The sequence below is a fragment of the Crassostrea angulata genome, chromosome 5 (assembly GCF_025612915.1).
Source record: "Crassostrea angulata isolate pt1a10 chromosome 5, ASM2561291v2, whole genome shotgun sequence".
Taxonomy (NCBI): Eukaryota; Metazoa; Mollusca; class Bivalvia; order Ostreida; family Ostreidae; genus Magallana; species Magallana angulata.
The window spans coordinates 51,169,376-51,185,750 of NC_069115.1; the positions used below are offsets into that span (position 1 = coordinate 51,169,376).

At 40.5% G+C, this 16,375-nt stretch overlaps 2 protein-coding genes across 2 annotated transcripts; both read right to left on the minus strand.

The window, feature by feature from the left end:
- Positions 1-345: 345 nt before the first annotated feature.
- Positions 346-3,847, minus strand: LOC128186169 (lanC-like protein 3). The gene is made up of 4 exons (XM_052855919.1): positions 3,185-3,847; positions 2,964-3,093; positions 1,285-1,503; positions 346-960 (listed from the first exon to the last, which is right to left on the minus strand). The coding sequence occupies exons 1-4, from the start codon at positions 3,830-3,832 to the stop codon at positions 593-595; spliced, it is 1,365 nt and encodes a 454-aa protein (XP_052711879.1). The 5' UTR covers positions 3,833-3,847; the 3' UTR covers positions 346-592.
- Positions 3,848-7,799: 3,952 nt separating this feature from the next.
- On the minus strand, positions 7,800-10,674 carry LOC128184090 (lanC-like protein 3). The gene is made up of 4 exons (XM_052853416.1): positions 10,098-10,674; positions 9,559-9,688; positions 8,868-9,086; positions 7,800-8,561 (listed from the first exon to the last, which is right to left on the minus strand). The coding sequence occupies exons 1-4, from the start codon at positions 10,629-10,631 to the stop codon at positions 8,194-8,196; spliced, it is 1,251 nt and encodes a 416-aa protein (XP_052709376.1). The 5' UTR covers positions 10,632-10,674; the 3' UTR covers positions 7,800-8,193.
- Positions 10,675-16,375: the final 5,701 nt, after the last annotated feature.

The window sequence follows — 16,375 nt, forward strand, 5'->3', positions numbered from 1 at the left end:
GCCGGTACTCATTATCTGAGAACATTGTTGCTTGTCCACTGAGAACCATGAATATTGGTTGACCACAAGACAGAAACATTTCTAAATTTTTCCTGTTTTATTATACATGTATGGATATATGTTTAGTGCTTCTGTGGCACCACTGCCTTGCATGCATGGGCCTTTTTGAAAAAATTAAGATGCAAATCAAACGTAATTCATTTGACAATACATTAATCTAATGGCTTTTTTTTCTCGCCATGCTGCATTGCGGTGGCCACTAAACACATAGCTGCTCAATGGTTCAATAACATGTACTTTTTTATTTAAATAACTGTACTGTGGGTTGGGATTTCATCAATGATCTTTGGACAAAAGGGAGATTCCATAAAAATGTAATATAAATATGCCATACATTAAAGATGTACATGTAGCATGTATAATCAAATATTAGCAAGGGAGGCTACAAAACATTTTTAAAAAAATCAAGCATATAAAATTATGGCAGTTTTATACCCCAAAATTTTTTGGGATTTTGTACATGAAAGTTTACAGAAGGAGAAAGGTAATTCTAGTATTAAACTTCAGTTAAAACAAAAAATGCTGGATTTCTTCAAAAAATCACATTAAAGAAGGGATATTCAGCTTTGTCAGGTTGTATTAAGTCTGCCAAGAAGCACACTGTACCAGCGAAGCCTTCATACAGACTGAACGGGGTGTCTGGAGTCCGAGCCCCACGCTGAAATTCTTCCATAAACAAAAATTCGGCAAATTGTTGTGCACGGTGAAGATGTTTGAAGTCTCCAGTCAGTCTGTATAGCAGGAGAAATACGTAGCCACTACCAGCCACTCCGTGACAGATTCCAGGGCCTTTCTTCAGCAGACCTTTAGTCCAGGTTGTCTCTCCACATCGCAGGCATGCATCCAGGTATTTCTGGTCCCCCCATACCTTGTAGGCTCTCCCAAACAGGTAAACCACACCTAAAGTAATATAATCACACAATAATCACAAAATAAAATTGGCAATAACTGAATTGTTAGCTTTATTTAGGAGTAGAGAAAAACACTACAGATAAGGATTTTACACAGCAGAGTTTTTTTTAACCTTGTCTTTGGTCCAGAAAACTGTTCAACATCACTGCACATCCTCTACCTGTTTATGAGTGAAGTTTGAGCCCAAATTGGCCAGAGGGAAAAGAAAAATATGCTCCAGACATTTGATATTCAATGAAGGGACAGACTAATCATAATAAAACATCTGTAGGGCAGGACCCAAACAAGTGCTTGTTGAGTTGTGGGGATTACCTGGGGCTCCATGGCACCAGTGTACCAACTCCTTTTCCTCGGGGCGACGATGATGTGGGTCTGCTTCGTCCATGGCTGGTGGGTAGTTTCCATTGTACTCCAGACTCAGCATTAAATCCACAGATTTTCTGATGTCCTGTTCAGCAGCTGGGTCAGATCTAAGGATATCGGGGAAACTCAACAACATCTGTAGAATGGACGACAAACCATGGGCAGCACCTATTGGTTATTCATGAAGATAAAATTATTTATGCACGTAATATAGTTACTTCCATTTTTATCTTTAGATAGATATACCATCATCATAACGGGCTTTCCCAACTTTTTTTTTTTAATAAATTTGTGGCCATGACCATTAAAAATGGGGCAACTGCAGGCATGAATAAGGGAAATACTGTGTGTTATATTCACCACATGTTAATTTTCATCCTTCTACACTTACAAACAATTTTGCCCGGTTTTGAATTTTCCCAGACACAATTGTGTTTAAAGGGAGATAATTTGAGACATTAGAATTCAAAGTTGTAAATCCCTCCTGTGTCAACGAGGGGAAAAGGGATGGAAATAAAAACAACAAATATTTCCCTGCATACAGTATAAGGGAAACTTTATAGATTAAAAATTAATATACATGTATTTTGGGTCAACCCTGGTGTTATGTTATTACTTTATTGATATTTTACTATGAATGTCAGACACCTCGGCCCAATGACACCTCAGCCCAACGACACCTCGGCCCCAGGACTTTTCGGCCAAGACGGGTTGGCCCAAATTTTGAGACACCCCGGCTCAAGCAAAAGACATCTCGGCTCAAGCCGAATTAAAAAAATTTCAATGATTTTCATGTTTTATTTTTATTTTATTGAATATAGATTATATGATATATTTAATTTGTAATAAAAAAAATTATTTAACAGTTGTAAGTTTTTTTTAAAAATGTTCCATTCTAATAGTAAAGACCTCGTAAGATGCAAGAACTTGTGTCATATAACTATATGTATATGTATATGATATATACACACACACACTCACAATAAAATATGTTAAAAGTATTAAAATATTACATATCAAATACTTGTAAAAGAAGTTGAATTATTAGAAAAAACGAGACCATTTAGAGCTAATTGTTAAGCAAACAAGAAAGTAAAATTATGAAAATGACGACTGTCACAATTAAGTGCCAATAGATAAACAAACAAGAGGATACGGCACACTACTTTGGAGTCTCAAACGCGTGTCACGGGTGTCAATTGGGGTTTAATTAGGAGCAGTTAATTATGAGATGTTCATAGGAAATGAAAATTAATGAAGCAGCATAATATTAACGACATAAATGAATAGATACAGTAATTACCTGCCCGTTTATAATTTAAAATGCTAACGAAAGTTTCTTTGGGCCGAGGTGTCTTGTACATATTTGTAACTGAAAATTTCTGTGGACCGAGGTGTCTTGTTCATGGGCCGAGGAGTCAATAGTTTTGGGCCGACCCGTCTGGGCCGAGGTGTCAACCGCCCTGGGCCGAGGTGTCGTTGGGCCGAGACGTCCGTCTACCATTTTCAATATATATTGTTATTCATAGAAAAGTTTAGTTTAGTAAATTCACTACTATTGATGTCCTTCAATGTAAAAGTAATTGCAATGCAAATTTTAAGATTCTACACTAGTTCATATAAGTTACCCAAATATTCTGTGCCGTGATACGAGTACATGAGAGGAAACTTAGGACTCGATCTTTGCTTTTCTGCTCCCTTTCTTCCAGATGCAACCATGGTTCTCCACAGAGCTGTCAAAACATCGTCTCCAATGACCTAGTGAAGATATTGAGGAACAAAGCTAAGGTTTAATATACTCAAAGAAAATTACTTAGCTAAAAATCATTCCTTTCTTAGCTTGATTCACCTTATGGCCAGTCTTTTGTTGTAGTGCCAACACCCCACACAAATATCCCGCTCTTCCAACGAAAAGCTCATCAGATCCATTTTTGCCACAAAAGTCCATCTTTTTACACTCCTCAGCAAATTGTGCATACTGGGCACAATACTGTTTAAAAACCTTTTCATCCCCTGCAGTTTTGTACAATAAGCTACAGAGGGACATCACTCCTGCTTGCCCTAAAAGAAAAGATGGAAGGGGATCGCTTCTCATTCTCCCTCTTCCAATATAATCAGTGTTAACTTTGACGTACATAAAAGCATGTTCTAAATATTCTTGTCTTTCATTCTGAAAAGCTTCGTGCGTGGCTAGGTAGTAAAGCATGTAGCCTACCCCTATGTTCCCAACATACAGCCCACCTGAGCAAGTGCTTGGATCAGGCGGCATCCTTTCCAGAATTGTTTTTACGACTGCCACGGCATTGTCATGCCATTTGGATTTATCTATGGATACAGGCTTCTCCGGGACAAAGTCTGGAAATCTGTTTGTGAAAAATCGCATTTTGCACACCAACGTATCACGACTATTATCTGTCTCGGTGTGTTTGTGAACAGAGGTATTTCTGTCCTCTGCTTTCAATTTCAGACGAAACGCTTCTCGATCCCGATCAGACATTTATAAAATAAATTTAAAAAAAAATACTTTATGATAAAAGATTTATTGTTTTAAATATATTTAAGATTAACAAAGGTGTATATACATCAGTCAGATTATTATCAAATATTGTAAAAATCTTGAAAAAAATCATAAATCTAGTTTTCAACGGGATCGCGGTTCATTAAAATTGAATGCACTCTTGCGCAAACAATCGCAACTTGCGACTGAGGCGCAAAAATTTCATTCGTTAATTTTTTTTTTGCTTATTTGGATTCTATTGAACAGTCTGTTGGAGCTATCGACTTCTGTAGCCGTAAAATGCTATTTGCTTTGCATTGTTAGATTTTTCTATGTCAAAAGCGCTGAATGATGACGATGTGATGGTCAAGATAAAATAGATTGATTATAATAGATATTAAGTAACCATAACTGAGATCGTGTGGTATTTTGGTGTTGTATTATTAGTGAAATTTTGTCAAAGGTACATATACGTACCACATTTGTTCATATTGCATATTGCATATAAATCGGAGACAATGGTGTCCCGTTTAGGGGTACCTGCATGTAAAATGCGAAACGAAATAGAAACGAAACAAAATATACCAAAATGAAATTTACGTACTGAAACAAAAATCAAAATGCTACAGAAACGAAATGAAATAAAATCGAGCAAAATGAAATGGGACTCTTTGACATACATCATCGGAACCCACAGGTTTTCTATCCGTTACACTGCTTTCAACGGTGAAAGCAGTGTAACGGATAGAAAACCTGTGGGTTCCGATGATGCATGAATATGTGACCATTCAATTTTAAAATATATTACATGTATATATTAAAGTGTTTACTAGTATTTTAGAAGTAACAGGGTATGTTTCTTGTTCATTTCTAGACGTGCGCATTTGTAGTTGTGGATACACTTCGAAAGTTAATTGTCAATTTCTATGCAAAACAAAAAATATTTAGGCTCAAACTAAATATAGAACTCAAGTTCCTAGTATCACTTCTGGCCAATCCACTGGCGTCGGAAGCAAATTGAAAGTGGGGGGGGGGGGGGGCTAGACTAATCCTCAGAAATATTGAGAAAAAAGTAATTCCCAAAATCATGGAAATCCTAGGGGGGGGGGGGGTATTCCTATACTTCATTCCTATACTTCTATAAGAAAAAAAAAACTTACTTGCCCAAATTTTTCTTTCTCCAAAATCATGAAATTCCTAATCCGGGGGGGGGGGGGGGGGGGGGGCTAGTATGCTTCTGAATCCAACTTCGCAATCTTTCAAGGTAAATTTAGGAACAATAATCTTTCCTGCGAGAAAAAGTGGGTGGCTGAACCCTCTATCATGCTATGTTTCTAATAGTTAGGTATAACTTTGCAGAAAAAGTGGGGGGGGGGGGGCTAAGTCCCCCCCTAGCCCCCCGGTTCCAACGCCTATGCAATCCATTTGTAATCATACTTGTAACACAAAATCAGCTTTTGTAGGTGTGGATACACTTCGAAAGTCATTGCTAATTTCTATGCAAAACAAAAAATATTTAGACTATTAAATATAAATAAACCTCAAGTTTCTATTTTATAGTATCACTTTTGGTTATTTTTTACTACAGTCCATTTGTAATCATATTCTTGTAAACACAAAATCAGACTTTAGAACCTTAATTGATTCTTGTTTTGCTATTGTTTAAAACCAAAACCATATACAGAGGCGGATCCAGCAATTTGGAAAAGGGGGGGTTCTATTTGTTGAAAATCAATATGTGCAAAATTCATCATTTGTCAATAAACAAGGACTTTTTGAACGTTTTCAGTGCGTATACAATTGTTTTTGATAAAAAAATAACTCAGACTAATTGCGACAAACTATTATAGAAATGGATATTTTGGGTATTTTTTTTATGTCGTTGATGTTTTTAAATTCTGAACTATTTATCAATTTTGATTTCTATAGATTGCCTTCTTCAATAAAGGTCTAAATGATAGGATATGACAAAAAATGGGGATAATTTATCTTCTGAAAAGATGGTACGTGTGTAATTCAATGGTAAAAGCAATTGTCGTCCCAGGGAACTTGATGTGACCCCTGTAATGAGTGCGCTAACATCATCCGGCACTAGTACAGATGCGATCATATTTAGAAAAGTTTTTAAAAGTTGTGCATTTCATTAATGTTAACCCCTTACACGGTATTTTTGTAACAGAATTTCCGATTCATTGAAACAAAACAATACGAAATTCTTTAAATAAGCAATTTTAAAAGCATTTATTTGAGATAATTACAGAATTTCTATTATAAATGGGAAAAATTGCCTATAAATAGGCATTAAACGTTTTCAAAAAATTTCATATGTCCCAGAGAAAGGGGGGGTTCCGACCCCCGGAACCCCCCCTCTGGATCCGCCAATGATATATCAGACCACACACTTTTATAAACAGTAAAATAAAAGCGGAGGACTAGTAAATTGCAACTGGTCCTCAGCCGTTTGAGATAAACTGAGTTGTCGCATGATTTCGCTTTTTAAGTCAAACAGTACTAGTTGCTAACTCACAGACTGCCTAATTAAAAAAGGTTACATATATATTTCAATTAACTTTGATTTCATTTTACTCAATTTTATTGTAAAAAATAGTCTGTCCCAAGATATGTATGCAGCACATTTGGACGGTTTTTAATAAAAAAAAAAAATACACATACCTGTGAAAAAAGTGCAATTGAAATAGTTGAAAGGGATATTTTCCAAGATAATTTCATTGACACATTATCATCTTCCACTAGGAAAAATTCACAGGAACGAAAACAGATTCCTTACGGAGATTTATAATGGGAAATGATTACATCTTTTTTTCATTCGGAATACATCGCGCAATTTTTCAACGTTATCATCCGGGCTTGCTGCAATACAAAATCTCCGTAGACATCACATTTTTTAGCATTGTATTGAAACCTGATCATGATGCTAACAGGTGCGTTTCGACAGAGAAATCTTGGAAATTTTTCATACTTTTGAATGAACATCGTTTGAACCTTGAGGTATTTATAAATATCAAGCAATTAAGCCAAACGTAAATCCAGGATATCTTGGGACAGAGTGTACGTTTTGTTTCTGTAGGTTTTGATCCATTTTTGTTCGTTTCAAATTCATTTTGCACTTTACAGGTACCCCCGTTTAACCATCTTTTTATAGTTTGACATAGAAAGACAGATTCTACACCTGGTGAAACGTTTTTGTATATTAAATATTTTTTCTCCGATCACTATGACAACAAGTTCAAGTGCTTAACAATGGTCAAAATTGGTACAGGTACAATCGATACTTCATCAAAGCAAGTTGATGACCCCTACTGATTTTGAGGTCACAGTTTTCTGAACATACATGTAGGGCATCGAAAAATGTAAACCCGCAATATTATGAGAACCCTTATTTTGACAAACATTAAATTTGTTACATAGGTCTCTCTGAAGACAGAGGTGATATCCTATTGATTTTGAAGACACAACAACAGTCCTACTATAGTTATTCTCCGCATTGTTTTTGTCAATGCATGAGGCATTTTCTCATTTTGCTATACAATTCTTTACAATGATTTGGTTACATCATCCTTTTGTTATAAGAATATACATGCAATTGATTTATTCATTTTTGTCAATTTTTTGATAATAAAAATATATATTTACATTTTCCAGTGTCTTTGCCTGTGATAACACTACGTATTGATTTTGTACTATATAACCCATAATACAAATGACGCCAAATTGAGGCGCCAGCAGGGTTTGCTTATTTATATTTTAATATTTAATCGTACGATGGCTTAAAATTATATAAGTAATAAGGAATCATTCTTTGAATATTATGAGGTGATAATTTCGGTCGGGGCGTGATCAAATCTATCATAAAGGGCTTTATTGGATTTGATCACGCCTCGACCAAAATTATAACCTCATAATACTAAAAGAATGATTCCTTATTCCTTATATCAATCCAAGGTTAAGATAAATCAAGCACAAGAAACAAACAAAATATTGTGTTTCCAAACTGCATATTTAATGCTCTTTATCTCATATTTCATATTATTTTAAGAAAAAAGATTTAGTCAGTGTATATACACACTTAAAACTATAGCACAATAATGAGTTCAGGCTGAGATTCCACTTAGTCTAATGAAATGAAATTCAATAAATACACATGTATGACTAACACTGGCACAATGTAAATAAATATTTGCAAGGCATGTCACAAGCCTATATATAATTCATGTCTTTCTGGCTTTCTTGAACTGTTATAGTTTTTGCACTTGAAAGTTACCGGTAAGAGATGGAGGACTGTTAATTTCAATATCTTTTCCCAAAAATGAGAAAACTAGATATACCAAGAGGGGATTCCTTCAAAAAATCACATTGAAAAAGGGATATTCAGCTTTGTCAGGTTGTATCAGGTCAACCAAGAAGCACACTGTGCCAGCGAAGCCTTCATACAGACTGAACGGGGAGTCTGGGACTTGTGCTTCCCGCTCAAATTTTTCAGTAAACAGAAATTCTGCAAACTGTTGTGCACGGTGAAGATGTTTGCAGTCTCCAGTCAGTCTGTATAGCAGGAGAAAAACGTAGCCACTACCAGCCACTCCGTGACAGATTCCAGGGCCTTTCTTCAGCAGACCTTTAGTCCAGGTTGTCTCTCCACATCGCAGACATGCATCCAGGTATTTCTGGTCCCCCCATACCTTGTAGGCTCTCCCAAACAGGTAAACCACACCTGAATTAAAAAAAAACCTCACCCACCTGATTTAATATGCAAAGGACAGTTTTATAGTCAAGATTTTATTCTTTAAGAATACTTTGATCAATGGAAAATAAATATAAGACAAAAATAACTATAAAGCAAACAAACAGATATATAAAGTTGCAAGTTTTATAATGTGGTATTAATGTGTTAATCGTGTAAAAACCTGTTTACCAAATATATCTTACTGTTCACAGAAACTACCATGCTTGCAAACTTTATGTACAGATTTGATGTAGGCAAGTGGTTGTTCTATTGGCTTGCCGGGATTACGGTTACCTGGGGCTCCATGGCACCACTGAACCAACTCCTTTTCCTCGGGGCGGCGATGTTGAGGATCTGCATGACCCATTGATGATGGGTAGTTTCCATTGTACTCCAGACTCAGCATGAAATCCACAGATTTCCTGATGTCCTGTTCAGCAGCTGGATCAGACCTTAGGATATCAGGGAAACTCAACAGCATCTGTAGAATGGACGACAAACCATGGGCAGCACCTATTGATAATTCATGAACATAAAATTGTTATATATATATACTACTATTAGTTTTTCCTATTTTTGTTACTAGATAGTTACATGTATAATGAGCAATTCTTAAATATATATACATTTATAACAGTGAGGCTGTCAAATAAAAGTTCCAAGAAATCATCCGTTTTCTTCATACGATCAAAATGCTGTATACAGGGAAATATTCATCCCCGTTTTTTTTTTTTGCCCTTTGCCCTAATTGTCAATATGCGAATTTAATACTGGTTGAATTGCAATTGCTCAAATTATCTCTCTTTTAACACAACTTTGTCTGGGTGAATTTAAGACAAGGCAAACCTGCTTGCAAGTAAATATGGGCAAAAATAACACAGTGTACAGTACTTTTGCTATGGTTCAAAGATACAGTAAACGAGTTTCTCTTTCATTGTCACTAGAGTTTATCAAATGTCCATCATTGTGTGAGTAACTTAAATACCCAAATATTCTTTGCCGTGATATGTGTACATGAGAGGAGACTTGGGTCTGGATGTTTGCTCTTCTGCTCCTTTTCTTCCAGATGCAACCATGGTTTTCCACAAAGCGGTCAAAACATCATCTCTTAAAACCTGGTGAAATAGGCAGACAAAAAAGTCAATTTTCAAGTGAATATGTGGAATCATTACAAGTACAGGTACATGTAATATTCTTGGTAGTTCAATTTTAATGGGCTTTTGTGGGTTCTCCATGCCCATTATTTTACATTCCACACTATAATTACATTCCAACAAAATTCTAAAAATTGGCAATCCATAAAAATTAGCATCAACAAGTTTAAATGATTCAACAGTCATGTGTTTCCGATAGTCAATTTTTGTTTGATTTTGTATCAGTGATTTGCGATGCTAATTCTGAGGTTAAAAGGGATATAGTTTCAAAATTGTTGTTTAAAGAGACAACCATTAGGGATAGCATTTAGTGTTAAACTATCAGAAGCCAATGTGCTAGGATAAAATTAACATTCAATCAGCTGAACACCTTATGGCCTGTTTTCTGCAGCAGTGACAACACCCCACACATGTATCCTGCCCTTCCTTTAAAAAGCTCATCAGATCCCCTCCCTTCACAGAAGTCCATCTTTTTACATTCCTCAGCAAATTCTGCATACTGATCACAATATTGTTTAAAACTCTTTTCATCCCCTACAGTTTTGCACAATAAGCTACATAAAAAGATCACTCCTGCCTGTCCAGAGAGGAAAGATGAAAGGGGATTGCTTCTCATTTTCCCCTTTTCAATATAGTCAGTGTTCGCTTTGACATACATAAATGCATGTTTTAAATATTCTTGTCTCTCACTATGAAAAGCTTCGTGCGTGGCTAGGTAGTAAAGCATGTAGCCTACACCCGCACTCCCTTTATAGAGCCCCCCGCACGTCCCAGGATCAGGAGGCACCCCCTCCAGGATTGTTTTTACGAACGTTACAGCTTTGTCATGCCATTTGGATTTATCTATAGATACAGGCTTTTCCGGGACAAAATCTGGAAGCCTGTTTGTGAAGAATCGCATCATGCACACTTCTCCCTCTCTCTGTCGAGGTATAGAATAGGGTACTTTTTATATCCTATAACCAGGCACTATAACCAGGATGTGCGCATGCGTGAACCAACTTTCCATCGGGATTGGTAAACGATTGGGAGGAAATTCGAAAGCTATTTGGAGGATCTTCGAACTGATATATGTGCAATTTAAAAATGCGATTTTTATATGAAAAATATGATCAGAAGTGATAAAAATGTTATGTTCATTAGATTTTACACCAAAAATTTAAATAAATAATTGAGAGAACAATCAAAATCAATGTTACAGGAAAACAACAGGCACCTAGCATCGGAGGGGGGGGGGGGGGGGGTTGGAATGGGGGCAGGAACAGGGGGACGGGACTGCCCCCCTCCAGCACACGTTTTCTCGCAGCAAATATTTTTCTTGAATTTACTTATAAAAAAGTAAATTAACATACAGTTGCACCCCCCCCCCCCCCAATGTTTTTGGGACCATGTAAAATTTGAAATGAAAGAGAGGAAATAAACTGTGAAATTGAAGTTAAAGGTACACTTAGCCCCCTACCCCCACGGATTAGGATTTTCAATTATTTAAAAAGTATTTTTGAGTTGGGTTTTTTTTCAAGGCAAGATTGGATGAGTCTGCCCTCAACCCACTTTGCTACGATGCTAGGTGCCTGAACAAAATATCATGGTTTCATTACATACATGTATGCTAGTATAAAGACTTTATGTAAACCAATATTATCTCGTGCATTGTTCCTTTCACCAGGTTCTACAAACACCTTAGTCCAAAATAAATAAAAAAATCCAAGACTAGGAGGGGAAAAAAGGAGAAATCTATTTTCCTTTTTTTTTTACTCAGGACCTATTTTGTTGGGGGGGGGGGGGGATTTGGGGGTGAACAGGTCACTGAACCCTTGTAGATCTACCCATGACCTATCACCAGGGTCTGTATACACATAACCAGGGTCAGTATACCCATCACCATGGTCTCCAGGGTCAGAGTACGTATCACCAGAGTCTGTGTGCCCATCACCAGAGTCTGTACACCCATAACCAGGGTCAGTATACCCATCACCAGGGTCTTCATACCTATCACCAGGGTCAGAGTACGTATCACCAGAGTTTGTGTGCCCATCACCATTGTCTGTTTACCCATAACCAGGGCCAGTATACCCATCACCAGGGTCATCATACCTATCACCAGGGTCTGAGTACGTATCACTAGAATCTGTGTGCCCATCACCAGAGTCTGTACACCTATAACCAGGGCCAGTATACCCATCACCAGGGTCTCCATACCTATCACCAGGGTCTTAGTACGTCTCACCAGAATCTGTGTACCCATCACCAGAGTCTGTACACCAATAACCAGGGTCAGTATACCCATCACCAGTGTCTCCATACCTATCACCAGGGTCAGAGTACGTATCACCAGAGTCTGTGTGCCCATCACCAGAGTCTGTACACCCATAACCAGGGTCAGTATACCCATCACCAGGGTCTCCATACCTATCACCAGGGTCAGAGTACGTATCACCAGAGTTTGTGTGCCCATCACCAGGGTCTGTATACCCATAACCAGGGCCAGTATACCCATCACCAGGGTCTCCATACCTATCACCAGGGTCAGAGTGCGTATCACCAGAGTCTGTGTGCCCATCACCAGAGTCTGTACACCCGTAATCAGGGCCAGTATACCCATCACCAGGGTCTCCATACCTATCACCAGGGTCAGAGTACGTATCACAAGAGTTTGTGTGCCCATAACCAGGGTCTGTATACTCATAATCAGGGCCAGTGTGCCCATCACCAGGGTCTCCATACCTATCACCAGGGTCAGAGTACGTATCACCAGAGTCTGTACACCCGTAATCAGGGCCAGTATACCCATCACCAGGGTCTCCATACCTATCACCAGGGTCAGAGTACGTATCACCAGAATCAGCGTGCCCATCACCAGGGTCTGTATACACATAACCAGGGTCAGTATACCCATCACCATGGTCTCCAGGGTCAGAGTACGTATCACCAGAGTCTGTGTTTCAGTCACCAGAGTCTGTACACTCATGACCAGGGTTAGTATACCCATCATCAGGGTCTCCATAGCTATCACCAGGGTCAGTGTACGTATCACCAGAGTTTGTGTGCCCATCACCATTGTCTGTTTACCCATAACCAGGGCCAGTATACCCATCACCAGGGTCATCATACCTATCACCAGGGTCAGAGTACGTATCACTAGAATCTGTGTGCCCATCACCAGAGTCTGTACACCTATAACCAGGGCCAGTATACCCATCACCAGGGTCTCCATACCTATCACCAGGGTCTTAGTACGTCTCACCAGAATCTGTGTACCCATCACCAGAGTCTGTACACCAATAACCAGGGTCAGTATACCCATCACCAGTGTCTCCATACCTATCACCAGGGTCAGAGTACGTATCACCAGAGTCTGTGTGCCCATCACCAGAGTCTGTACACCCATAACCAGGGTCAGTATACCCATCACCAGGGTCTCCATACCTATCACCAGGGTCAGAGTACGTATCACCAGAGTTTGTGTGCCCATCACCAGGGTCTGTATACCCATAACCAGGGCCAGTATACCCATCACCAGGGTCTCCATATCTATCACCAGGGTCAGAGTACGTATCACCAGAGTTTGTGTGCCCATCACCAGAGTCTGTACACCAATAACCAGGGTCAGTATACCCATCACCAGGGTCTCCATACCTATCACCAGGGTCAGAGTACGTATCACCAGAGTCTGTGTGCCCATCACCAGAGTCTGTACACCCGTAATCAGGGCCAGTATACCCATCACCAGGGTCTCCATACCTATCACCAGGGTCAGAGTACGTATCACAAGAGTTTGTGTGCCCATAACCAGGGTCTGTATACTCATAATCAGGGCCAGTGTGCCCATCACCAGGGTCTCCATACCTATCACCAGGGTCAGAGTACGTATCACCAGAGTCTGTACACCCGTAATCAGGGCCAGTATACCCATCACCAGGGTCTCCATACCTATCACCAGGGTCAGAGTACGTATCACCAGAATCAGCGTGCCCATCACCAGGGTCTGTACACCCATGACCAGGGTCAGTATACCCATCACCAGGGTCTCCAGGGTCAATGTACGTATCACCAGAGTCTGTGTTTCAGTCACCAGAGTCTGTACACTCATGACCAGGGTTAGTATACCCATCATCAGGGTCTCCATAGCTATCACCAGGGTCAGTGTACGTATCACCAGAGTCTGTGTGCCCATCACCAGGGTCATTACGCCCATGGCCAGGGTCAGTATACCCATCACCAGGGTCTCCAGGGTCAATGTACGTATCACCAGAGTCTGTGTGTCCATCACCAGAGTCTGTACACTCATGACCAGGGTTAGTATACCCATCATCAGGGTCTCCATAGCTATCACCAGGGTCAGAGTACGTATCACCAGAATCTGTGTGCCCATCACCAGAGTCTGTGCAGCCATAACCAGGGCCGGTATACCCATCATCAGGGTCTCCATACCTATCACCAGGGTCAGAGTACGTATCACCAGAGTTTGTGTGCCCATCACCAGGGTCTGTACACCCATAACAAGGGTCAGAATACCCATCACCAGGGTCTCCATACCTATCACCAGGGTCAGCGTGCGTATCACCAGAGTCTGTGTGCCCATCACCAGGGTCTGTACACCCATAACCAGGGTTAGTATACCCATCACGAGGGTCTCCATACCTATCACCAGGGTCAGAGTGCATATCACCAGAGTCTGTGTGCCCATCACCAGAGTCTGTACGCCAATAACCAGGGTCAGTATACCCACCACCAGGGTCTCCATACCTATCACCAGGGTCAGAGTACGTATCACCAGAGTCTGTGTGCCTATCACCAGGGTCTATACACCCATAACCAGGGCCAGTATACCCATCACCAGGGTCTCCATACCTATCACCAGGGTCATTATATCCATCACTAGAGTTTGTGTGCCCAACAACGGGGTCTGTACACCCATCACCAGGGTCAGTATACCCATCACCAGGGTCTGTACACCCATAACCAGGGTCAGTATATCAATCACCCGGGTCTGTACACCCATAACCAGGGTCAGTATACCCATCACCAGGGTCTTCATATCTATCACCAGGATCAGAGTGCGTATCACCAGAGTCTGTACACCCATAACCAGGGTCAGTATACCCATCACCAGGGTCTTCATATCTATCACCAGGATCAGAGTGCGTATCACCAGGGTATGTACACCCATAACCAGGGTCAGCATACCCATCACCAGGGTCTCACTACCTATCACCAGGGTCAGAGTACGTATCACCAGAGTCTGTGTGCTCATGACCAGGGTCTGTACATCCGTAGCCAAAGTCAGTATACCCATCACCAGGGTCTCAATACCTATCACCAGGGTCATAATGCCTATCACCAGAGTCATAATGCCTATCACCAGAGTCAGAGTACGTATCACCAGAACTGTAAACATATCACCTGGGTCATTATACCTTTTAGTAGGGTCAGTGTTCGTAGTACTAGGATCTGTGTGCCCATCATCATGGTCTGTATATTCATAACAAAGGTCAGTTTACCCATCACCAGGGTCTCCATACCTATCACCAGGGTCATTATATCCATCACTAGAGTTTGTGTGCCCAACAACGGGGTCTGTACACCCATCACCAGGGTCAGTATACCAATCACCCGGGTCTGTACACCCATAACCAGGGTCAGTATACCCATCACCAGGGTCTCCATACCTATCACCAGGGTCAGAGTACGTGTCACCAGAGTCTGTGTGCCTATCACCAGGGTCTGTACACCCATGACCAGTGTCAGTATACCGATCACCAGGGTCTCCAGGGTCAGAGTACGTATCACCAGAGTCTGTGTGTCTGTCACCAGAGTCTGTACACTCATGACCAGGGTTAGAATACCCATCATCAGGGTCTCCATAGCTATCACCAGGGTCAGTGTACGTATCACCAGAGTCTCTGTGCCTATCACCAGGGTCTGTACACCCATAACCAGGGCCAGTATACCCATCACCAGGGTCTCCATACCTATCACCAGGGTCATTATATCCGTCACTAGAGTTTGTGTGCCCAACAACGGGGTCTGTACACCCATCACCAGGGTCAGTATACCAAACACCCGGGTCTGTACACCCATAACCAGGGTCAGTATACCCATCACCAGGGTATGTACACCCATAACCAGGGTCAGTATTCCCATCACCAGGGTATGTACACCCATAACCAGGGTCAGCATACCCATAACCAGGGTCTCCATACCTATCACCAGGGTCAGAGTACGTATCACCAGAGTCTGTGTGCTCATGACCAGGGTCTGTACATCCGTAGCCAAAGTCAGGATACCCATCACCAGGGTCTCAATACCTATCACCAGGGTCATAATGCCTATCACCAGAGTCAGAGTATGTATCACCAGAATTGTAAACATATCACCTGGGTCATTATACCTTTTAGTAGGGTCGGTGTTCGTAGTACTAGGGTCTGTGTGCCCATCATCATGGTCTGTATATTCATAACAAAGGTCAGTTTACCCTTCACCAGGGTCTTAATACTTTTCACCAGGATAGTGTACGCATCAATAGGGTCTGTGTGCCCATCACCAGGGTCAGTATACCTAACACAACAGTCAGTGCACTTATCATAAGGGTTTGTATATCCATTACCTGAGTCAGGTAATACTGACCCTGTTGATAAGTAGAGTGAC

Coding starts and splice junctions, on each gene's coding strand:
- LOC128184090 (XM_052853416.1), bottom strand. CDS start 10,631: ATGATGCGATTCTTCACAAACAGGCTTCCAGATTTTGTCCCGGAAAAG. Junction 9,689..10,097: donor TGCAGAAAACAGGCCATAAG/GTGTTCAGCTGA, acceptor CTATTTCACCAG/GTTTTAAGAGATGATGTTTT. Junction 9,087..9,558: donor TCACGGCAAAGAATATTTGG/GTATTTAAGTTA, acceptor AATTATCAATAG/GTGCTGCCCATGGTTTGTCG.
- LOC128186169 (XM_052855919.1), bottom strand. CDS start 3,832: ATGTCTGATCGGGATCGAGAAGCGTTTCGTCTGAAATTGAAAGCAGAG. Junction 1,504..2,963: donor TCACGGCACAGAATATTTGG/GTAACTTATATG, acceptor AATAACCAATAG/GTGCTGCCCATGGTTTGTCG. Junction 961..1,284: donor CTGGTGCCATGGAGCCCCAG/GTAATCCCCACA, acceptor ATATTACTTTAG/GTGTGGTTTACCTGTTTGGG.